The following is a 23,812-nucleotide window of genomic DNA, read 5'->3' on the forward strand; positions in this document are numbered from 1 at the left end:
CATACAGACTAAACATATTAGTCAACCTATTATTTATAATGAGAGGGGATTTTTTTTTTTTTTTTTTTTTACTACATCAGGAGAAGGCACTGGTTTTTAAGTTCTCTTATGTTTTGGCCCATAATCCCTCTCCTGGACTTTCAAAAAGAAGCTGTACATATTTATGACGAGAGTATTTTTTGAATGCAAATGATAAACTGATTTGTTGTGAATTCTTTTCACCCCATATTGGGGGGTATTTTTGTTTTGTTTTGTTTTGTTTTGTTTTGTTTTTGGAGGGGAGGGCGGGTGGGAAGGGATAAGGGTGATGATAATTTGTACCTGGTATGGTTTGTATTTTAAATAAAATACTTCCCTTTTTAGAAATGTTTCCTTGTGTTCTCATTCAATACACGTAACTCAGAAAATAATTTATTTAGAAAATAACATACAATACCGTATGAAATAATATGCATGTTCAGTTAGTTGCCTGCCTAACAAACATTGATCTGATAGGATATCTTCAGCTTTAATGTGGAAATACAAGTGAAATAGAAACTACTGAACAAAACTGATTACCATATGGCTGAGATGTGCAGAATCAGTGCTCTTATGGCACTTTTGTGAAACCAACGTTGTGATTCCTTCCCAGAGTGCACTATACAATACATAAACAATCACATAAATGTATGTTAACACAAAAGATAGGCATAACTGTACAGTGTTGTGAGATTGTGCTGCTTATGAAGCTCAGTGGGAGTGTTTCATTAACACTGCTGCGTGTGCACTCCTATATATAATCCTATATAGGCCTACTGTAAGGCTTTTTGGATAAAAGCATCCACCAACTGGCATTTTGTTGTATGTTCAGTACAGGCCTGTGGACAATCAGCCAACACAGGGTCTCTTGTAAGGCACTAGAGGTCATTACTGTGCACACTGCCAGTTTCCTCTGTCTCCAAGCTGCACTGATAATGACCAAGGGGAGCTGCGCCATGATTCGAACTGAACATCCACAGCAGAAATTCCCCTTTTTCACCTTCAGACTCGCTCATGTAACATCTTCAGAGGTCCATCTTAGCAGGATGAGAGTGGAAGTGTTAATCCAGATGTGATCCACCCTCTGATTCAGAGGTGGGCTACAGTGCTACAGTCTTTATGCATCTGCAGGTCGACGTCCTAGCGCTCTATTGTTCTTGATAGTTGTGTTAGTTTGCGCTGATTGTCAATCACCTTCAGGTTCTGAACGTAGTGCCGGATGTTGCTGGGACTCCGCAGAGGGAGAGTGTGGTCTGAGTCTGCACAAGAGTAACAAATGTTTAATATAGTAAACATTTAAGAAAAGATAGATAGATAAGAAAATTGAACAGGACACATCAAACAACAAATGGTATGATGGAAACAGTTTTGCACTTTGAAAGCTCACAATTTAGGCAGCTGTCATGCATCCTGATATTTGATAGATTGCATTCCATGATATTGTCTCAGATGGTTATTAAATTCCTCCAGTTTAATGCATATTATTAGGTGTTTTTATATTTAAATTATATATTTTTTGTGCAGTAAAGATTCAGAACATTGAAGCTGTGGAGGTCAATAAAACAAACAAAATGGAGATGTGTGACTTACATGTAGACAGGCGAATAGCAGGTGTCTCCAGAAACATTCGATCTGTGAAGCCTTTCTGTGGTGATGAAGGCACTGGAGTACAGAGACAGGAGGCAATGTTAACACCATACACTATCACCATTATATGTGCAGTATTAGACATGAGCCTGACATTATCAATGTAGTTCAGCATGTATGTGCAATCTTCTACCTTTCTTGAGAGAATGCAAGGATAATTTTATCCACATCCAGGAGTCAAGCATAAACTGGACGGAGATGCTGAAAATAATGCAAAACCAAGATGAGCATGTGTCAAGCCAGACTCGATAACTCACCATAAGGCTGGCTTCTGCATCCTCGCACTATTTTCACAGTCTTGGCAATCATGCGCTGAAACAAACAGAGGGAAAGAAAAGCATTTTGAGCCAAAGCTTTCTCCTCATTAAAAACAAGATGTGAGAATCTGAAGTGAATAGTGGCAACACAGCAACACATAAACATCATAAGAGAAGAAAACATTATACATATATGTTATAATGTTTTGGGGTCTCACCATCTTTTCAAAGTTGACCAATTTGTCTGTATAGCTCTTGTTTCCCTCATGGATGAATGTCATGTCTAGGAACAGACAGGAGCAGAGCAAGTTAATGATTAGTATCTTGATGATTTAGTTATGCAATCTGGGCTCACATGCTTCTTTATTGATTAACCTCAGGTGGATTGACATTTCAAGTTAATACTATATGAAGTACCGTACATGCTGTCGTGTTTGATAGTGTTGCATTGTTACCTTTGAGTAGCAGAGGCATGAAGGGGATGTAAGGAGGGCTGAGTTTGGCCACAGCCAGTCTGTAGGCCCTGTGGTTACGTGATGGATCCTAATTACAGCAGAGGATAAAACATTAGCACTTTAAACAAATTATGCCCAATGGAAGGAAATAAAATGCCTTGAAGGGAAGAAAAAGTGTACAGTGTACTGACTGTTTTGGACATTTATGAAATGCATTGAAAAGAGAACATGCACGCTTACCATCAGCCTCTCATAAGCACAATAAACCCTTTTGGTCTTGCTGGGTATTCTCTGTAACACACAATAACAAGGACAAAGTGCTTAGTCATTAGTCATGGTTAGTCATTGCCAAAGGTATTATTGGTAAGTGGTGATAAAATGTTTGTTTTCATCATGTATTCAGTAGGTCTCACCTCCCAGGTCTTGTAAAGCCTCTGTACTGCACTGTTGCTCAACCCGAACATCACAGCAAAGAACGAATTGAGATTCTTCTGCTCTTTCAATCTGAGACGGAGACCAAACATAACTGTTTACAGTCAGGTTCCACAGTGAGATTGTGCTTTTATTGAAGTAAGCGCTCATATTGCAGGATTACAAGACTGAGTATGCAAATGTGGCAAAAGTTCTTTGTAAATGACTCTCACACTGCAGCCATCTTGATGAACTTCTTGAGCAGCACAGCTCGCTTCACCAGGTCTTCGCAGAGGCACAGCTCAGTCACCACCCAGTACTGCACCTCGTTGAAGCGACGCACAAACCGCTCGAGGTTGGCTGTGATGGCCCCTGGGAATTTGTGACGGCCAAATATGTAGTAGACAAGCTCCACCTGGAGAAGCAGATACTGTGAGTTAGAAAAAAATAAAATGATCTTAGAAGTCCAAAAAAAAAAAAAAAAAAAAAAAAAAAAAAATAGGAGACAACAGTAAGACTCTGGGAAAAATCAAGAACAAGCCAGGAATGTTGATTTTGAGATGTGAAGTTTGCAGGAAGTGGTGGGTCAGAGGACCAGATGATGTCTCAGTTATCAGATGAGAGATGCCAGAGAGTGTGACTCAGATGTCTGAGGAGCAAACAGTCCTACGCTGATGTGAGGAAATCACGTAGCCATGTTGACATGGTGCAAATGACAAACCATCTATGCTGCTGGCTAAACTGTAGCAGCTAGCTTACCTCATGCATGGCAGTGAACAGCTCCCAGTCATAGTTGGTGAGCTGGCTGGCGATGTCTTTAGAGCACATCTGTTCGAGGGTGTCGGTGGTTCCCTCCTCTGGACCCTGTTGTTCCTTTAGGGGCATCTGGGAGAGAGAGAGAGAGAGAGACTATACAGCTTAGCATGACATCATTCTGTACAGCACCACAGAGCCCTTCCGACATGTGACACAGATTTATGGGCACTGCAGTATGACAACACATTACAAATTAATTGCAAATGTACAACTGAATGAGGTGGTGTCACAATTAAAATGCTCAAGAGCTGAGACCCCATTTTCTTCTGCTTTTACAGAAAACATTTGCTTGGAGGAGAAACGGTGCTTACCAGCTGTTCCACCTGGCTGCTTGTGCAGAGGAACAGCCTCTCGTTCACTCCCAGGGCGGTGTACACAGCAGTGGCATCCAGCTTTAACTGAGCCCTCTCTGTATGTGTGTAATATACCAGAAAAAGCCATTATGATCTGTAACCACAGACTAAACACAGGGCATAAGGCTTCAACACCTGTTAATATACATGACACAGATCCACATACATTTGAAGAAAATATTTCGAGGGATGTGTCAGAATGGTAAGTTGCTGCTTCTCACCTCCCATGGAGTTCATTTTGACCAGGACGTGATCACCCCCAGGGTTGACCATGGCTGACATCACTTCCTGTACAGACGTGTTCACTGGGAGCATCAGTTTGAGAGGGTTGCTGTCTGGCCTGAGGATCTCATACAGCACTGCAGTGAGAAAACACAGAAACAGATAATTTGATGATATTCTGATTTTATAAGCAATGACATGAGTGTGACACAGACTTGTTAGTGAAACAAGATCGTAGCTAGCTGAGTTAATCTTTACAGTTAATCTGTATATTTACACAGATACCCATTGCTGACTGATATAATTTCAGGAGTTTTAGTGATGAAGCCTTACCCACCTTTATCCTGTGCTCTGATTGGCTGTAATCTCCCCACTGGCTCCTCACAATTTGAAAACCAGTCAAACTGTGGGCTCTGCTGATAAAATCAAACATCGGAGTGAGTCAGCGAGTCAGTGACATTAAAGTGACAAATTACAGCAATCTGACATTCAAACTGATTTCTCAGGCAAATGAAACTTTGACATTCTGGTTCACGCTGTCATCTCAGGACACTTTAGGGAAATTTACTGTGAAGATGCTTACCCTTGTCAGTGACTGGTATCCATTCTCCAGTCTGCAGTAAGAAATGAAAAACCATGTGAGATGGTGTGCTGCAATATATCTGACTTATGAAATTTGAGAACGAGAATGGCCTAAAAAAACAGTAGCGACATGAAGATGCAGATAAACATAGGCAATTTACACTTTTGTTCTCCTTCGGTCTCTAAATTGTTCTTTCAGCATGTTGGACAGACGGGAATCACTTGCCACCTCCTTCTTCAGCCTCTGTTTCAACACAAACATTAACATTGAAAAAACATGTATTGCTGATGAATATGTAATGTCCTGACAAATGTTCAGAGCTTTATACTAACATGGCCATAAATGTAATAAACTTCAGCCTGCGAGCTTACCTCCAGGAAGTCTACAGCAATGGGGTCCTCTTTCAGCAGAAGGCCATACAGTGCCACCCACTGGCCGATCAGCTTCACTACCTTCTGCTGGGTGTTGAGGACATAGGCGGCCTTCTCTAGCTCTGAACCCTCTGACGGCTCCGCATGGTAGGTGCACTCAGGGTCAAGGGGCATTACACAACAAGCATGGCTAATGAAGAATTCAGTTATGCATAACAGAATTTATGCAGCATGTGCATAAGCATTTACCTCTACCTAGAAGGTGCTCTCAGACAAACCTGTCAGGTTAAAGGGGAACTTTGCAAACTTGCTGAGGGCTGACTTAAGTGATTTAAGTGGACTGACGAAAAACTGCAATGAACACACAATTTATCAGTGAGTCAGGCTGAGAACCATGTAGACTCATCCATCAAATTACACGCTTATTCCATTTTTTTTTTTTTTTGGTCAGCTGAGTCTATGTCCTCAAAACTATGTGGAAAACTGACAAACCACTGCACATTACTGCACATTAACAAACTTTAAATTGGTTATATTTTGACTGCAGACATTCATTATTTTCATATATCAGTCTGCAGACAGTCTCCTCAACTCTATTTGAGCGTGCCTCTCATTTGGAAGGTAGTCTTAACATTTCTCCTGAAAACACAGATAAGATCATCACAAGTACATCAAACACATTATCATCATCACAGTTTCATTATGACCAACACTGGATATTGGTGTTGCAGAGCGAGACACAGCTGGCTGGAAGGCATGAAGACTTTGTGGGTGAGAAGGAAGTCGCTCACACAGGGATCTGCAGGGAGAGAAAACATCACAACAACACACAGCTCACTAACTAGAAAAGTAATTACAATCATCCGCCTGCTTTTACAGGACATGAAACCATTAGGAATGCGTTTGAGTACACTATTTTATTTATGTTTGTTGACTATTTTATGCGAAAGATCATTTTCCATGATACAAGAAGCCATACTAGATATTTGGACGGGAACCAAAGCGTGCATATCCCTGTCAGTTGACTGGTTGTAAATTGCTACAAGACTTCTCTTTTCCGTAACAGAGATCAGTATTATGTTGCTGAGAAAAACAGCGGCACAGCCGAGCAGATGCCTGCAGGCTCCCACCTATAGCGTCATTTCCGTTGGAGTCCAACTTCACCGTTTCCAGCAAGTGTTCGAGGATCTTCTCTGGTGTTCCTGACATGACCGTGTACCTGCAGAGTTCAGACAGAAGAGAAAGAGAGCAGGAAGAAGAAGAAGAGAAGATAACAATGCTTTGTTGTTGTGTGGAGGAACGGTGGTCATGGCTTACAAAGGAAAAAATGCAAAACACTGTAAAAATGAAGAGAGAGTGTGTGTGTATGACCGAGAAAGCATGAGATGTTTGCATGTGAAGGTGTGTAACTGAAGAGAGCAACAAAGAAAAACACGGATCAACACGGTATAAAGAGGTCAACATCACAGCGATTCAGTTTTACATTTGCTAAAACACTTCAGGACAGATAACAAGCCATTCAGCGAGGCAGGGTTGAAGTCCGTTTCTTTAAAGAGCCAGCCACTGACTCACTAATATAACACACCATTAATAACCCCTTAAACACATCTTACAAAGGATAATGTATATATTTCCCTCATTATGTCACAATGACCACTAGAGGCATTTGTTTTAATGGTATTATTTCTGCCCACGCCCAGGTTAAGTGCGTTCCAAGGCTCTTAATGGTTTTAACCCTGCTTGTTAAATGAGGCTGTATTGTCTGCAAGGTGGGTGTGTCAGACTTTTCTTACTTGCTGCTGTTTCCTGCCCCTCCCTGGTCAGCTGAGTCGGCGCTCTTCTCCAAAACTAGCACAGTTTTCCCATGCTCTTCTAGCCGTACCGTATTAGCCTCCACATCCTGAGGAACAACAAACATGAAAGATGACCCGATCAAATACATATTTGGCATGTTTGTGGAGTGGAATTTGCAGCGGAAGTACCCACAAATAGGCCTTGAAACTCTGGTACAGTCCTCTATGATGACCTTATATTCTCTAACGAGGCTTTTCCTAGATTTATGACACAGAAAAAAAAAATCAGAAGAAATCAGAAATACCTTGAGGATGCGTATGAAGTCCTGTTTATCAACTCGCAGGAAATGGCAGTTGTCCTCTCTCAAAATGATGGTGGCGGCACGAGGAGCATCATTCAGCAGAGCGAGCTGCCCAAAGTCCTCACCCTCGTGCAGTGTTGTCACCAGGCCCTGCACATTCACAGTTTAGCCCATGTTTGTGGATAAGTCAAGGACACATCATTGCATCTTTTTATGTGTAACAGTTTTGTGTTTAATGGCGGTTTGTTACCTTCCCATGCGTGATCACATTTACAGAGCCTTTCCAGATGATGTACCAGGAGGTGCCTTTGTCTCCCTGGCTAAACACTACGCCACAAAAAAGACAGACAATTAGCACTGACATCGTCCATTTACTCAAATCTCCATCTGAATAACCTCCTTACCATCATCATCAATCATTACGTGAAGATTAGGTGAACAGAGCACATTTGTATAATGAGTTTTATCATGTACATCTTCTATACTCAAGACTGGATGAGAGTGGTGAAAGATGAGAAGAACATAAAAGATATATTATGGCCAGGCTGCCCTCAGTTAAGCAATGAATCAATCATGACATGAGCTCGTGAAAATCCCAGATGGTTCACACAGCTCATCTGGAGGAGATCATTTGTTATGTCTGAAGGACATGTGATGTGCAGAGGAGGATTTAGGCAATGCAGCTGTGCACATCAGCGCATCTATACTGTGAAACTATGAGTGTGTGTGTGTGCGTGTGTGTTTGTGGAGCGAGGCTGTCCTCCATCCAAGCTCGAATGTCAGCAAAGCGGTCACACTCACAGACTGTTCCTGCCTTGGCATGCGATTCAAACACCAGCACTGCTGCCAGCTCCTTACGCACCTGCAGGCACAACAGGACAAGAAGTGAGAGTGGACTCCAAGGATAACTCCTGTTTTACGTCATGTAGTATCCAGATGGCTCTTTGGTCAGAGAGTAGTTTATGAACAAGAGGAAATAGCTGCATGGGAGCATGGTTTGGCTCTGGTAATAACCAAAGCAATTCATTCCAAAAAAAAAAAAAAAACATGAGCTCCAGTATAAGGCAACTGCGCTACATTTAAATGATCACAAAGCACAAAGTGTTGTGGTTGAATAAATGAATTTAGCAGTACAAGCCTCAAAAAAAAAAAAAAAAAAAAAAAACTTCTACTTCTACTGTCATATCAAATAAAATTTAGGGTGTTCCAGCATCATCGAGGCTAATCTCAAAATCAGTCAGCACTTGTGACACACTTCTTCATTTGAAGCAAACACTTAAATGATGAGAGTAAACGAGTGATTTTCTTTCTTTGTATAGGACACAATGTGCTGCTGACGTCTGGATCAGGCAGTAATAGTGACTAACCGAGGTGGAGAGGTGAGCAGCAGCCTTGACATGGAGTAGCTCCTCATAGATGACCTCCAGGTCCTCAGCGCTCCTCTGACTGGGGCTGAATAAAAGCAAAGTGCAGACAATTGCTGTATACTGCCGCAGAACCCTTCAGCAACCTCACTAAAAATGTGAGAAAATCCATCTGGTGTGGCTCCAAAATGCAATAAACATCATTCTGAAATGCCCTCAGAGTAAAGTCCAACAGGATTCTGGACTGTAATTTTTTTTTGTTCGTACACACACACACACACACACACACACACACACAATGGTCTTAACATTTTACAACTCTAAGATATAACAAACATGAAATGGATTTTTTTTTTGGCTAGGCAATCACAATCCAATGTCAGTAATAAAACCAAAGCATTTATCACACACTTAGGGGTATGACACAACATAGATTATATTTTTTTCTAATATCAGGAATACAATAAGCCAATGTGCTCAAAACTATAGCTACACACACACATTATTTACAACATACACATCATACAGCGTAGTTATTATAAGACACTGACCATTTTCGTAGAATCATAGTGAGCAGAGCGTCGGGGCCCATCTGAGACAACAGCGACAGACCCTCCTGCAGCTCGTCCTCTGAGTCCCTCTCATTGGTTGTGTGGTTCAGCCCAAACTCTGAGTCCAGGAAGCGGTAAAACTGGGTGTCCTTGTCATGGAAGTTCAGCTCGTGTTTCACTTGATTGTGTGTGTTGGGATAGGAGACAAAACAGTCAGATTTAAATTTAATTAGCAGATCTAAGGCGTAGGTCTAACTAAAGAAACACACTAATTAGAAATAACTGAAAAATGAACTAAAACACAATCTCTTAAACGCCTTTCAAACACCCATTCACCCCTAGTGAGCACAAATCTGGGGCGGATAGATACGGTTTGCTGGTGCTCTTCAGGAAAAAAAAAACCTCTTCACCCAAAGGGCCGTCAGCTATCTGTGTCATTATTTTTGGAAAAAGCTGCTGCGGTTGAGTTTTCCACAGACACATTTTTGAAGGTTTGAACTCCACAAAAAGACACCATTGTATTTGTCAGAGGCCTCACTAATTCAATTAAGTGGGAAAATATGTTGTTTTTTTGTGCATTTTGGGCAAACTGTTGCTTTAAAATCTGTTAAATGCAAATGGGATGCGTTTTCCTGACATGCAATAACTCACTGCACTCCTAAATGGCAGGATAAATGGCAATTAATGCAAATCTATTCAGAGTTATCCCCTTCACTTGATGGTGAAGCACTTCGGCTCTGATTGGAGTGGCCTCTTCCAGGGTGACAATGTCCCCGTCCAAAGAGCATGAGTGGTCACTAATGCTTGGCTGAGCGAGAACACATTGTAAAACATGTGCCAAGGCAGAATCAGTCACCAAAGTTTGCACTACTTGAAAACACTTCCAGGAAATTTTGGGCCGCTGCAGAGTTTTTTTTTTTTTTTTTTTTTATCATTATCAAAATATTATAAAAATGAAACCTGCTGAATGAAAGAATTTCTTGTGAGAAATGGTGCTACATCGTTCCAGCATAATCTCACACACTTGTGGAAGCTATGCCAAGGTGCAATGAAGTTTTTTTTTTTTTTTGGTGTATTCGTTATGTTGGCTCCTTCCCAAAAGTTTGAACTGAACATTCAGTTTTCATAAGAAATGCGTCTTCACTTCTTTGCTCTCACCATGAACGAGGATTCCTTCATCCACCAAGACCTGCCACATTCCAACAGCCTGGCTTCTTGACTGGAGGCCTTCATTTTGCTTCATTAACCAATCAACAAGCTCCTTGCCTGAGCAACATTGTCTAGGAGCGAAAGAGAGTAAACAACAATGTCAGATTATACACAGCAACCATCATGATTTAATACGGAAAAAGGTGCAGCAGTAGAGCAGGTACCTGTAGGTTTTGAGGTGATATTTTCTATCTCGGATCAGACTGGGATCGCGCTCGATCAGAGCACTATAGACTGCTCTCGCTGCCTTCAGAATACGATCTGACAGAAACTGGATCAGGATAAAAACATGAAAGAGTAAAAAACACTTAAACAATTACTCTCTCTCTACTGTAGACAGTTATGAATCATGTCACAGTTATGATATGATGAAAACAGAGCAAGACAGAGCTGTGTACATAAATAAGGATGATGCTCAACACAGATGGTCTTGTTTATTGAAACAGTTGACTTCTGTGTTGGCGGCAGACAGAAATTAATAAAAGAAACAAGTGTGTGTGTGTGAGAGATACTGTTTTCTACTCAGAAAGAGACACTCCAAAGATATCATGTGCAAATACACACCGACAGTGCGAATGGAGACTTTGGTGGGGGCAGGAATGCAATGTGGTGTGTGTAGGAGGCAGGTTGGTGAGAATGTGTAGAGAGCTGCTGCGTTAAACTCTCCCACACCTCGCTGAGCTCTCAGGCTCCACAACTCGGTCACTGGCTGGCACCGTGGTGACAGCAAATTTTCCTCTCTGGCCGCCATCAGTCTACTTCCTTTGAACCGCTCTTGCTTGTGCCAAATCGTCCAACATGCTTCCCCCTAAACACCCCTCTTCCTCACACCCAACTCGCCCCGGTCAGTTCTAAAACCCAAACACACCACATAAACTATGTAATTGGGGTCCAAAACCTGTATCAGCCATTGATGCAGAAGTCAGGCTTATGTAATATAACAGAATGTGCTAGTTTGTCTCTGAGGCCACTGTCCTACTTCCTGCCTTTTCATGCTGCACGCAGCATGTCGGTATCAAATTTTACCAAACTACAACACAACATGATTTTCTGTTTTAATGACTTAATGAGTGATTGTGAACGCTTTAACCCCTCCCCTCCCTCTCTCGCTTCTCTCGTGCCCGGTCTTGTGATTTTACGAGTGACTCAGACAGTTTATCTGTTTGTTCTTCAGCTTTCCTCGAGGCACTGTTGTTTGTCTAAGGTGGTTGTGTTGAGATGCATGCAGAACCAAACAATGACATTTTCTATTTATCAGTTCTCTCTTGCTCACTGGAGTTGTAGGGATGTGGGAAAGCCTTTGGCAGAATCTTCCTGCAGTTTGGCCTCCCTTGCCTCCTATGGAGTCTTCTCCAAGTCAGTCAGGATGAAAAAAATTGGCTGCTGACCTATGACTGATCTGCTGACCCCGTGCCTCAGCGATGGCAACACAACCTGACAGAACCTGAGGTTCTCACACAGTGTGACTCAAGCATCACATACCACAGCAAGGTTCAGAACACATGCACTTTCACATGGACCAGGAGCAAGAAAAACATGCTACATACATGTCAGACGAAGGTTCACGCAGGGTTACTGATTATTATGCGCTAGTCTGAGAGCCTGTGAACTGTGTGAATAACACACCGCAGCACGCGCTTCAACCTATCATCCCCACATCGGCCTGTTTCCAGACCTGACATCTCCTCACTAAATATGTGCCCAGGCCTCTGCTATGCCCCATGGGAGTTATGCTGTGCCCCTCATTCCCAGAGGACAGGGCAAGCTGCCTCTAGTCACCCATACTCCCAGGGGCCCGCTTTCCCCTGGGAAGCCACTCGTTCCATTCTCAGGCATGTCAACTCCAAAACTGAGATACGGATCTCGAAAGGCATAAATCACCCTGAAGTATGAAAGTAGCTCGGTGAGGCAATTTTCCATTTCCTGGGATAAAAACAACATAAAGTCATATTTCACTGTTGGGGCCAGCTAAGGACGTTTTTCAGAACATTGACCTTTACTGCTAAACTTGACAATCATGTCAACACGCAGACAAAACGAATAAACAGCTCCACTTTACATCGCTGCTATTCAGTACGTCGCATTTCATCTGTTGCAGGCTGTATATTGTTTATTGTCTTCATGTAGGCCATCTAATCATGCTATCTAGGAACTATAGCCTGTGTGTTACGAAGGTAATTGTTCCAACTGAGTCAAGTTACAGAGCAAACACTTTTCCCACAGGTGTGCCAGTTAATGACACCGAGTATAACAACACGCAGGCTCTGTGCAGTCATTTACTGATGTATTCCCATGAGAGATGGACCGTCTGTAATTCCTGAATAGACAATTATGACCAATGACTGAGGTCCACCTACAGCTGGAACTCAGTCCTTTGGTTGAAAGGTCTTTATATAACACTTATCTGACTTCCTCACTTCTCTGTCTTCCGATTTACTTATTTATTTTACTTGACTCAGGCTCTGGCTGAAATTTTTAATGTTTCAAGTGTATAGTATGTGGTTTGTATAGTTTGTGGTTTTTAAATGTATTTTTCCATATTGGGCGGAATGACGATGGTGTATAGTTGTCCGGTGTGCGGTACCAATGCCAATGTCTCCTTTGTGGGAGAGACATTCCTCCCTCTTACTTTTTCTGTGATGTTGGTGGGCTATATGGTGTGAGAAGCAATTGCAACTTAAGGCTATGAGTGTGGCGCCAACAAGCGTAATGTAGCTATGCAGACTGCAGGGACCCTATTTCGCCCTCTCTCTCAATGTCTGAAAAAAGTGCTAGAGCACATTTCCAGGGGTAACATTTCCTTCCTGCAGCACACTACCAATCAATAAAGTAGAAATGTTTTTCCAGGCCTTTGATCAGGTGATTTATGCAGCATCTGTTGTGAGACCTCTCAAGCAGTTGTGTCAGCTGGTTGTGTGACCTCGTCTCTTGACCTAGATGTGTATGATAAAGTGGCCTCAAGAAACACAACTGCAATTGTACAAGTGGGGTTCAGAATTTGCTGGTAATTGCGTCATCCTCTGTACCATAAGTTGAGGTGCAAAGCCCTCTAGGTGCAACATAGCACAAACTCAGTCAAGCGGAAAAGACACAAATTTGAAAAGGTTTATAAACGAGATTACCACACTTAAAATGCTTATTTTTTATTTCAAACATATAATATGAGGCCACTCTCTGGGATATGGCAGTTTGTGAAACAAATAATAAAATACTATTAAATCAAAGCAATGCTGCTGGCTCACATCTTGTGAGCAAATACATTCTAGGGAATTGTATAATCCTCAACGATTACAAGTTTCCCTTAAAATGTTTGCATATTAAAGGAATTTGCTTTGACAACAATATAAATAATGGAGCATGAGCAACAAAGCTTATTAAAAACAATCCATCTTGTAGAATGCTATCAGGATGTATGATGCTCATTATTAACTGTTACAATGTGGAGTCCACAAGCCAATGCTTGCTAAGCAACCAAAGCCTGCCTCCTGCAGCCATTCCATTTATTCCCATTACGGTCTGCCTGCTCTATCTTCTCTCTCCAACACACAGTGAAATGCTTAAAAAAAACTAAGTTAAAAACACCCACTTGTTGTCTAGACATCACTGAAGGATGATTTTTCTAATTGCCTCTCTCTTTCAGGCTACCTTTTTTGGCTTCTTGGGGAGCCCACTGAAGCTTAACAGGATTCATTTTCCATGTCAAACCCTCTTATCAGTCTTTTTCTTTTCTCAGTGGGCTGGTGAAGGAGTCGAGATAAAGAAGTGCGAGAGGGCTGGGTTGGGTGAGGTAGGGGCTGGGCCGCGGAGGTCAATTAACGGTGGACCCTTGAGTGCCCTTTAGACTCCTTGTGACTGCTTGCCCTGCTAGGAATGTGTTTTTAAGACTTGCTTGAGTAGTAATGCAGGATATTATAACAACAAAAGAACAAGTTCAGCAGTTTGAGAGGATGCAAGCACTGCAACTCTGGAAAGCAGCAGAGGTTGATGCAGCACGTGATACAGTGCGCAAGTGACCAGGAGAGAGAGAGAGAGAGAGAGAGAGAGAGAGAGAGAGAGAGAGAGAGAGAGAGAGAGAGAGAGAGAGAGAGAGAGAGAGAGAGAGAGAGAGAGAGAGAGAGAGAGAGAGAGAGAGAGAGAGAGAAACTGGGGCTGATAATAATTTCAGGACAGGGTTACACCAACAAGTATTAACACTTATGGTCAGCTCATAAATAGTGATTGCTACTTTCCTGGAACAGATTAATATGTGCTTACAGAAGTGATCATGATACTGATACAGGCCATGGATCTCTTATATTAAAAGTTACATAGGAGGCAACATGCCTTACAATGCTAAAGCCTACTGAAGATTCAAGAGATTCACCTTTTTCCCACTGATTTTCATTAAACATCCCCATTTCCATTAATGTTTAATTTGAGACAATCCACTGCTTGAGAGCAAAAATGGCTGAGATGTAGAGATCCTTCAGCATTCGCAGGGAAGAACACTGAAGTGTTGTTTGCTGGGGGTGGGGGTGGTGGAGGGAGGGTGGCTGGAGATGTATCATAGCTCCCTATCCCTGGCAAGCATACACACCTGCTTCATGGTGTCCTTTGAATCCAGGGCTTCTGGCAGCGGTGTCTAGAGGAGAGAGGAAGGTTAACAGCATTAAATGACTTCTCCATATTCTTCTAAAACTTTTACAGTGAAATCAAGCACACAGGTTTTCTCTGGAAAGCCATTCCTGAAGAACTAGCTGGACTGGTTGTTTGTTACAATCTTACCGGGTGTGCAACAAGTGAGCAGATATATTCAAGCTGGAATATCCGGATGTAAAGACTGATTTTTTTTTTTCATTGAGATGAGAGTCGAGAAAAATATATTAGCTCAACCTGTTCCGAGTTAGTGTGTGTAACTCATTTTTCATCAGTAAAGAAACACAAATAGCAAGAATTTAAAGATGAAATATATTGTGTGGCTTGTTACAGATACATGCTAATCTCAACATCTTCCAGTGATTTCTCAGATCCAAAATGTGCACCTTCAACAGTCAGAGCAATCATAACTTAGACCTGCTGCCCTTGTATGACATCACATTTTGCCACGTCGGTGGTCAGGCCAAATTTGTACTTCCTCTTTGCTTCTCAGCTTTTATCTACAACACTTTTATGATCCACACACAGGTACTGTAATTTCCCTGCATTCCCAAGCCACTCCACTTCCAAGACTCCACTGCCTGAGGTGTTATAGGCGAATGCTGATCTTTTATGGGGCACAACTTCCTACTGTCTTAACAGATCGGGAAAATTTGTGGGTGTTTAGTGCTGATGCCCACAGAGAGTAAAATGCTGGGCACATTATTTTCACTTAGCCACAGTGTGGGACTGCAAGCTCAGGTGGCAAGCACAAGATTTATGGTCTGGGGAGATACTGGTACCTGGTTATGCTATGTGGGAAATCTGTTGGTGCATTTCTGCTGTGCTCATTTCTGCTCATGTTCATGACACAGCTGACATCACACATACAGCAGCTGGCTCTATTGATCAGGCAGCTGTGATCAGCTTTCCAATTCATTCATATATAGCTATTAAATAAGCGTGTGTCCCCACCCCTTTTGTTGACAGAGTAAATTTGGTATGCTTTGGTCGGTCTGCTGTGCAGCGAGCCATATCACATGATCACAGCCTGAGTGGTACATTGCCCTTTGTTTGCAACTAGCTTCGATAAAAGAGGTTTCTTCAGGATCTGCTGCAAGTCAGTCATTTTGGCTGTAGAAACCTGCAGCTAAATACTTGCACTGGCTAATGCTTTGTTTCAAATCAAAGGATTTAGAACAATGAAACAAATATGACTCCACTTTTGGAACCATGTGCTTGGCATGGAGCTAAAAGCTCAGTCACACTTAAAACCAATGAAAAACTAAAAATATGCAGAGAAACCAGTGCATTTTTGTTTTGTAGACTGGCAGACATAATGGGAACCCTTTATGAATGTGAGGCATTTTGCTCTGCTTTGTCTCAATGTCTCACCACTGGTATGCAAGAGCAAGAGGGACATGGGGAAAAGGTGCCCTGGCATTTCCTAATGATGATTGCAAAATGAGCTCAGCTTTGCCCCTGTTGTTGGTACCTGACTGCATTTGTTCAGAGAAGGAATTAGCTAATGCCTCAATGTGGAGACAATTTAATTATGTTCGTTGCTGATATCACCAGATGCGTGGTGGAAAAAAAGGGCCTCTGTAAATCTCTATCTTATATCAATCTCAATCTGAAGATATGCAAAATGCAGTAAGAAATAAGAAACAGGAAAGATGCTCGTGAGTGAAATGTCACAGTTTGAGTAGCTCATAAACTTGAACTTTACAGCTCTGACTGTGTCTTTAGATTATATCATATAGGCTCATATAGGCTGCACTATAATGTGAGTCTTACTATGTTGTTCTCCTCAGCTCTTGTAAGAATATATGCAGAATTGCCTTACCCTGACATGCAAATGCAGTTTATTATGCATTCTTGTTGATAAAAATGAACAACATGAAATATGACAATATGCTGTTGTTACATGAGGGCACTGCTACTCAAATGCACAGATTTAGGAAAAGGCCCAGCTTACACTCTGTGTAGATTTATAATTGTCTTAGTTAAGGACTTTGACCTAATGAACAAATGATGCTAAAAGTCAAGTAAATTTAGAGCCTGAGAGCACTGCCCTGCCTCTTCCTGTGACCTGGAAACAAAAAACTCCCCTTTGTGCATTCTTTTGCAATCCGTGCTGTAAACCAAGCGGGGGTGGAGTGGTGAAGGTGAACAATAAACAATGCACTATTTATAACCTGAGTTTAATAAAACCTTTGGTTATGCTTTGCTACCTTCCTGTGCCCCCACACCCCAGCTGCTAACACAATGGAGAAAATCAACCCCCGTCCACTGGAAGCATTCTTGAGGCGTTTGCAATCTTCTGCTTTTGGGGACCCAAACATGTTGTGATGGTGGGTGAGAGGAAACATGGTTACCCACACGCCCCCCAGTTTCCACATATGCACGCTTTGGACCTGCACTCTGATAGTGGGGGCGAATCTCTCACTTTCCCCTCCTCTCTTGCACCTGACACACACTCATTTCACACAGTTTCAGTGATTTAAGTTGCAACACTGCATCAGTCATCTTACTGAAGGGTGGCTGTCATTTTAAGAAAGCTCTTCTAGGGATTTATTATGTTAAGTCCTTGAGTCCATCTGGCACTGACTCCACACCATACCCCGACTCAATTAAGGAGCCAACAAGACTTGAATATTAACCTCTCAGCACTGTATAGTCCTATAGTTCAAGTTCAAGTTTATCTAAAGCCCAATATCGCTGTTTCCAGTCTCAAGGGGGCTTTACATGCCAAGAAACAATGCACTGCAACTTCTGAAGAAACTCTGCTGCTGATATTCTAACTGCTAAAGGAAGCAGGTGACATCTAATTGGCTGTTATTTGTGTGTGGAACCAAAAAATCTCAAAAACTCACTATAAACCTTAACAAAAAGCATGCAGTGTCATCCAATTACTTCAAAACTGCACAAGACATAGGCTACAATTCAATGCCAGAAATCACTAAAGCGCACATGATGTCGATGATGATGATGATCCCAATGGTAACATCAAAAATTTCATCATCCTTGTCATCTTTCTCATTCCCATCCTCTCTCTACATAACAGCTTATGCATAGTTGTTAGGTCAGAATCATAATAAAAATAAACTTTATTAGCGACATTCCTCACTGCTTGCCCTGGAAATCTGATGTCTACGAGTAATACTAAGACAAAAAAGCAGCCTACCCAGCTGATGCCTCGTATGGTCGGCGTTTCCACAGAGCAGCGGTCCGGGAAGACTTGATAATTGTAACTCCGAAACAGATGCATCTTGTTTTGGGTCAAAACAGCCAACAACAACAACAGCAACTGCCCCAGTCAGAAGATCTGCACGCGGACGCAGCACCCCCGGACATGATCTGTCAACGCGTTACACTGCATACCGACAGAGTAAATCCACCTCTTCACATTTTACGAAACCACCCCGGGGTTATTCTGCGTGAACTCCAGGCTGTATCCTGTGTGCTGTCTCCTCATCCACAGCCGGAGCAGTTGCCTCGCAAGACGCGCCTGCCTCTGCGGGGACAGGATGTAACGTTCAGACGCCCCTCTCAGCACAGGCGCACTTTGTGGAGCTGCGTGTGTCACTGTGCACTCCTGGGCAAATAACCTCGAGTCATTAAACTGCCCTGCTCTGACACTTTTACAGCTCAGCTTAATTGGGTTAAACTTAATCTGACTGAGCTGGTGTCAACTCTGACGTGTCTCAATGAAAGAGGGGCAGGTGCTTCATAATATGCTGCCTCATGTAGACCAGGAGCTCCCCAACTTTTTCATGTGACCCTTAAAATGTATGACCACAGACCCCCATTTGAAAATATTTAGTCCCTTGGAAAAATTGACAACCAAACAAAACTACAAGCAAACTATGATTAAAAAAAAGATCATCATCAAAACATCCTAATAAATCCTCCTTTATCTGGCAGGCACCTGCAAAGCCTCTCAAGGCCCCTGGTGACCCCTCAGTGCGAAAACCACTGATACAGACCACTGCATGTAAGTTTCCAAAATCTGTAATGCAAATAAAATATCAGTGGGACTAAACATGTAGGCTGGTAAATTAAAAGGTGACTAAAACCTTGGTGACCGCCATAATTACCACTATGAAGAAATATTAGTTATACTTTGAAGAGAAGCATTTATGTCTGCCTTTTCTTCTCATGGAAGACATCATCCTCATGAAACAAACATCTGTGTTTTGCTGGTTACTTTGATGTATAGTATAAGATTTTTCTCAGTCTTTAAGTGTTAGTTCTCTACAGATTAAAGGGTAGGTAAATTGAGTTTAGGTGGGCTTAATCTCCACTACATCCCTGCGTGAAAACTGCACCCACCAGGCACAGGTTGGTCTTTCAGCTTAGCACCTGATAGTGCAGGTTAATGAGACTGAGTCAAGGGTAAATTTAAGGAGGTGTACTGTTCCAGGCAGGCACTGCACAACATGGTTTGTTCCGCACTTCGGAGAAGTCTGCAAGAGCTGCATCGACTGCACAACACTACACACACACACACACACACACACACACACACACACACACACACACATGTGCGCACACACTTATCAGGCTGTCCAGCTGTCTGGCTAACCCGCCACTGTGGGCACATGGACACACAGATAAACAGCTTCAAGGGCAGGCAGCGGTTAAGGTAGGAGAGCAGGCAGTGTGCCGGTGTCTTGCATCAGTAAAGCCATCTGCAGTATTGTCCAGGGTTCATAGTTCTCAGTTTGATTGCAGGTGTTTCACCTTTGCAAAGGTGTTAAACCGCCATATTTGCATTATTTATAACATTTGTATCCATAAAACTCCAAGAACAGTGGTGTACATTTCATTATGTGTCACTGATATCTATGTAAGCTGTAGTGAATGCATGGTGCTATCTTGCATTACAGTTTGTCTATCTCAAGTGTGTTTGTTTGTGTTGTTGTGACCCTAAATTTGACTGGGCTACAGGCCTAATGTTTGTCATTCAAAATGATTTTACTGTTGTGGACTTGATTTACTCTGTGGTTTAGAAACAGATGACTTACTTCTCCAAACTCTGCTGTCACCCTTCTTGGTGAAGACAGGACTGATTTGATTAAGGTCTCCAGAGAGGACATGGCTTCTGCCATATCTGTATAAAACATGGAGAAGCAAGAAAATGGTTAGACTTTCTTCACAACCAGAAAAGAACACCAGAAAGGCTTTATCATGAGTTAGTCTGGTGTTATTTTAATCTTCAAAGCAGGGCAGAAAGCTGTAAATCTGAGGTACTGTCAAACAAATACAGGAGGACCCTCTCTTGGACTTGATTTCCCATGCACCTCCAGCTACAACTGGATCGCGGTCAACTGTGTCTCGCAGGCTGAACACGTTACATAAGAGTTGTTTAAATCCCAGCTATTGTTCCAGCGCAGGGCTGCCCTTCCTGTACTGACCACAGTGCTTGAGTCAAATTGCCATGTCTTTCCACGGAGTACACACTGACAAGAACATCTATTCTGTGCTGTTTTCCAGTCTTGAATGTTTGTGTTCCTCTTGTTGAATTAACTGTTGAAAGATTTAGCATTACAGCAGCTCTTGTGGCTGTAGCTCTTGTGTCATTATTAAAACTCCAAGACCTGTTGCTCCCATGAGATACCTCGGTTTTAGACAAACTTGACCTCTGGAGCCCTACTGCAGTAGTGAGCGTAGTGACTGATGGCTCACAAAACCTAAGGAATTTGCTTTCTTGCCTATAACAAAAACACAATCCAAATAGCAGCATTCAAGATATGTAAATAGTCTGAGGCAACTCAACTGCATAGAAGAAGACATTCTTCCTGTACTTTGAAGCTACTACATGGTGTATATCCACCACCATCTCTGGACAAACAATAGTTGCTTACCAAGTCAGACTCTCCCGTGGGGTTATAGATGCTTCTGTCTATCTCTGCATATGCCCAAAATGTCCCTCATACCAACAAATAAACAAGTAAACAAATAAAAAAAACAAAAACAAAATACAATCAAAGTGCGCTCTTGAGAAGCAACAGCTCCAAGTGAGGCCAGCTATGTTTCCAGTGGCTCTTTCTACTCTTGTATAACTCACTTCTGTTCTCTCTTGTATAAGTCTCTTTTGTCTTCCAGGGACTCTGAAATGCCAATTTAAGTATGCTCACAGTGGAGGAATCCAGTCTTCCTCCTTATGACCTCCTGAGGGAATGTAAACACGACAGTTTGGTTGATAAGGAAGAGCAGCACATAGCCATGGTCTCTGATAAAATCTGTCAAGGTGACTGTCATTGTCATATGTGCACAGCAACATGCCATAGAGAGTAAGGCCACTGTCTCTAGGGCTTTATGGTAATTTTGAACTTCATGTAAGAGTCTCCAGCAGCACTTAACAGGACAACCCACTTCTTGAATGTCAATTCAAACTGAATGGGACAACCTCAAAGTCACAATTTAAGAGAGGGGTCGTGTTTAGAGACCTAACTGCAGAAAATTCAGAAAATGATAATTGCCTTGTGGATGAGGGAAGGGAGTGAAAGCTAATTAACATTGCAGGGTTGGTTTGAGATTGAATGGCCTTAGATTAGGTTGGCAACGTAATATACAGATGTTGTAATAAAAAAGCTCAATCTTACAGAAAGAATCCTACAGAAATTTAGGCAGCTGACATCTTGAACTTGTCCCAAGTTCGTTGTGCTTGAAGCGTCTCAAACCTATCTTGTAGTTTGAAATAAATGCTGCCCCCTAGTGAAGGTGCATATACAGTTCAATTTGTATCCGACCTGAGCAGGGACAAATCTGTCTTTACACAAGAGTCAGTCAAGTTCTTACTGAAATCCTTTGATCTTAGCTCCCATTTTGGAAACACTACAGAGAAGTGATGTGAAGTTATCAGAAAGAGAGTTTAAAATTAGTGTATTGTTTGCCTCCCCTGCTGTGTGCGAAGCAATATCCTAAAGAGTCCATGTCACTGTGAGCTTCAGTGGGTGTTAGTGTGACAATATTAACTCTGTTATATCAGTTTTCCAGTGATTTGAGCATTTGTGTTGTTTTTATGTTGTTTGTGTGTATGTGTGTGTGTGTGTGTGTGTGTGTGTGTTTTCTCAGCTCCTGTGGGAATGGGAGTGGGATTTCCTGCAACATATCTACGCCCATGGAATGTGTTCTTTGCCAGTTGTCTTTGTTGTGCCCATTTGCTATAGTCCTCACACACTCAGTGACAGCCATGCACATACACACACACGCACACACACCTTTTCCTTCCTTATGTCAGCCTTTGCCAGGGAGCAGTGAAAGGCAGAGAGAATGGGCGATATTTTATTCATCTGACCCCATGGTCATAGAGGAAAGGAGGGGCTGGGGTTGAAAGTGAAGCAGACAGTAATTCATGAGCAAAGCCGCTAAAGAGTCAGACCATGAAAGAGATCCTGAGTCCCTCGGCACCTCCAGTCTCTAAATATCTTCTAATACTGCTGCAGCACAGTCATGTGGTAATAAATAACCAAAATCCCATCAATAATAATCATTCAAATACAGCTTTACATACTCAGAAGAAACAAATATATGGCATGTTAATTAGACATAGAATTATTGAGTGTCTCCTCAGATTTGGAGCAATGTAATCATGAGGACAAATGAAAAATATTATTCTCATGAAAACTTAACAAATATATAATGATAATTGATGAGTATCCTGTGAATGACTCATCTTGTATTGCATACTGTATAAATAATAGCAAGATACATCATGACACAATATTTCATAATAATCATGAAGCCAACTTTCAAAATAAGACTACTTTGATGAGCTATGAGTAAGTCAGTTTTTACCTTAAATGTCTTGTTAGATTCTTCAGCCTGAAATCTCCCACACTTTTAAGCTTTTCTGTCTTCCTCTTTTAGTCTTTTCTCCTGTCATATGCCCGATGATAATTTCTCAGGCACTGTGGTGTATGTGAGTTATAGCGAGTGCTGTTAGACACAGTTTCCTGTATCTCTCTGATTGGTCATGATGAAAGTGCCCCGGGACTAGGGCTGTGCATGGCAGTGAGAATTGGTGTGTGTCGATTTGGGTGCAGGAGGGTGGGGGGTTGACTGTGAGAGAGAGAGAGAGAAAAAGAAAACGTGGTGTTGTGTGTGTGGCTGAGTGAGAGAGTGGTTGACAGGAGCAGCAGACAGAGCATGGCCTACAGGTACAAACAACCACAGAGTGAGCCACATGTGAGACAAGAGCAGACAGGGAACATCCACACATCTACACCTGCAGCGCCCTGCTGTTTCATTTCAGTTTCACTTCATGGCAACCAGTACAACCCGTTTATAGTTTTCCAGTTTTACCACACAGCTGCATTGTGTCCAACTGTAAAGCATACCTCATAAATAATAAACAGTAGGTATAATGATGCATTTTAATGTTTCCTGCTGGGAAGTTCTCCCATTTCCAGAAAGGTCGAAGGTCAGGGTCAGCTGGACAACAGCACCACTGGAGCTGGAAGTGACTTGCCCAAGGACATGCCAGCAGGGTTTGCTGGTTTGAACATGGAGCATACACTGAAAAGATTCTGTAACAACGAGGCCTCTCTACCTAAGATAAACTTGACAATGGCTTTTGAGTATTTGGATAATCAAACAGTAATTTAAGATGTAAATTTACTTTATGCACAATTTATTTAAATCACACACATATCCGTATAATAAAACCTGTGGCGCCAGCGAAAGTCACAAAATTGCAATGCCTCTTTCATCCACTAGGGGCGATATCTCGGGGACTTGGGGGCTTTCCTCGATACAAAGATAATCCGAGTAGACGAGATAAATAACTTCAAGTGGCAAATGGTCGATATTGACACCAAGAGTTGCCGTTAATTAAT

General features: G+C 42.1%; 1 protein-coding gene across 4 annotated transcripts; it reads right to left on the minus strand.

The window, feature by feature from the left end:
* Window positions 1-115: 115 nt before the first annotated feature.
* Window positions 116-22,840, minus strand: rapgef3 (Rap guanine nucleotide exchange factor (GEF) 3). 4 transcript variants are annotated; one of them, XM_030055571.1, is made up of 28 exons: window positions 22,773-22,840; window positions 19,997-20,082; window positions 14,929-14,973; window positions 10,517-10,623; window positions 10,302-10,423; window positions 9,144-9,321; window positions 8,596-8,680; window positions 8,030-8,090; window positions 7,479-7,555; window positions 7,232-7,378; window positions 6,927-7,033; window positions 6,264-6,352; window positions 5,854-5,932; window positions 5,134-5,284; window positions 4,923-5,005; window positions 4,763-4,793; window positions 4,517-4,595; window positions 4,179-4,316; window positions 3,916-4,013; window positions 3,548-3,673; window positions 3,022-3,203; window positions 2,791-2,881; window positions 2,618-2,668; window positions 2,378-2,465; window positions 2,141-2,205; window positions 1,923-1,977; window positions 1,609-1,680; window positions 116-1,277 (listed from the first exon to the last, which is right to left on the minus strand). In XM_030055571.1, the coding sequence occupies exons 2-28, from the start codon at window positions 20,078-20,080 to the stop codon at window positions 1,159-1,161; spliced, it is 2,610 nt and encodes an 869-aa protein (XP_029911431.1). In that variant the 5' UTR covers window positions 20,081-20,082; window positions 22,773-22,840; the 3' UTR covers window positions 116-1,158. The 4 variants fall into 4 exon arrangements, with proteins under 4 accessions (XP_029911431.1, XP_029911430.1, XP_029911432.1 ...); XM_030055570.1 differs by lacking the exon at window positions 22,773-22,840 and adding an exon at window positions 20,837-21,008; XM_030055572.1 differs by lacking the exons at window positions 19,997-20,082; window positions 22,773-22,840 and adding an exon at window positions 18,154-18,552 and having other exon boundaries at window positions 4,517-4,592.
* Between the last annotated feature and the right edge of the window lie 972 nt (window positions 22,841-23,812).

This window comes from Myripristis murdjan, chromosome 7 (assembly GCF_902150065.1).
Source record: "Myripristis murdjan chromosome 7, fMyrMur1.1, whole genome shotgun sequence".
NCBI classification, from domain to species: domain Eukaryota; kingdom Metazoa; phylum Chordata; class Actinopteri; order Holocentriformes; family Holocentridae; genus Myripristis; species Myripristis murdjan.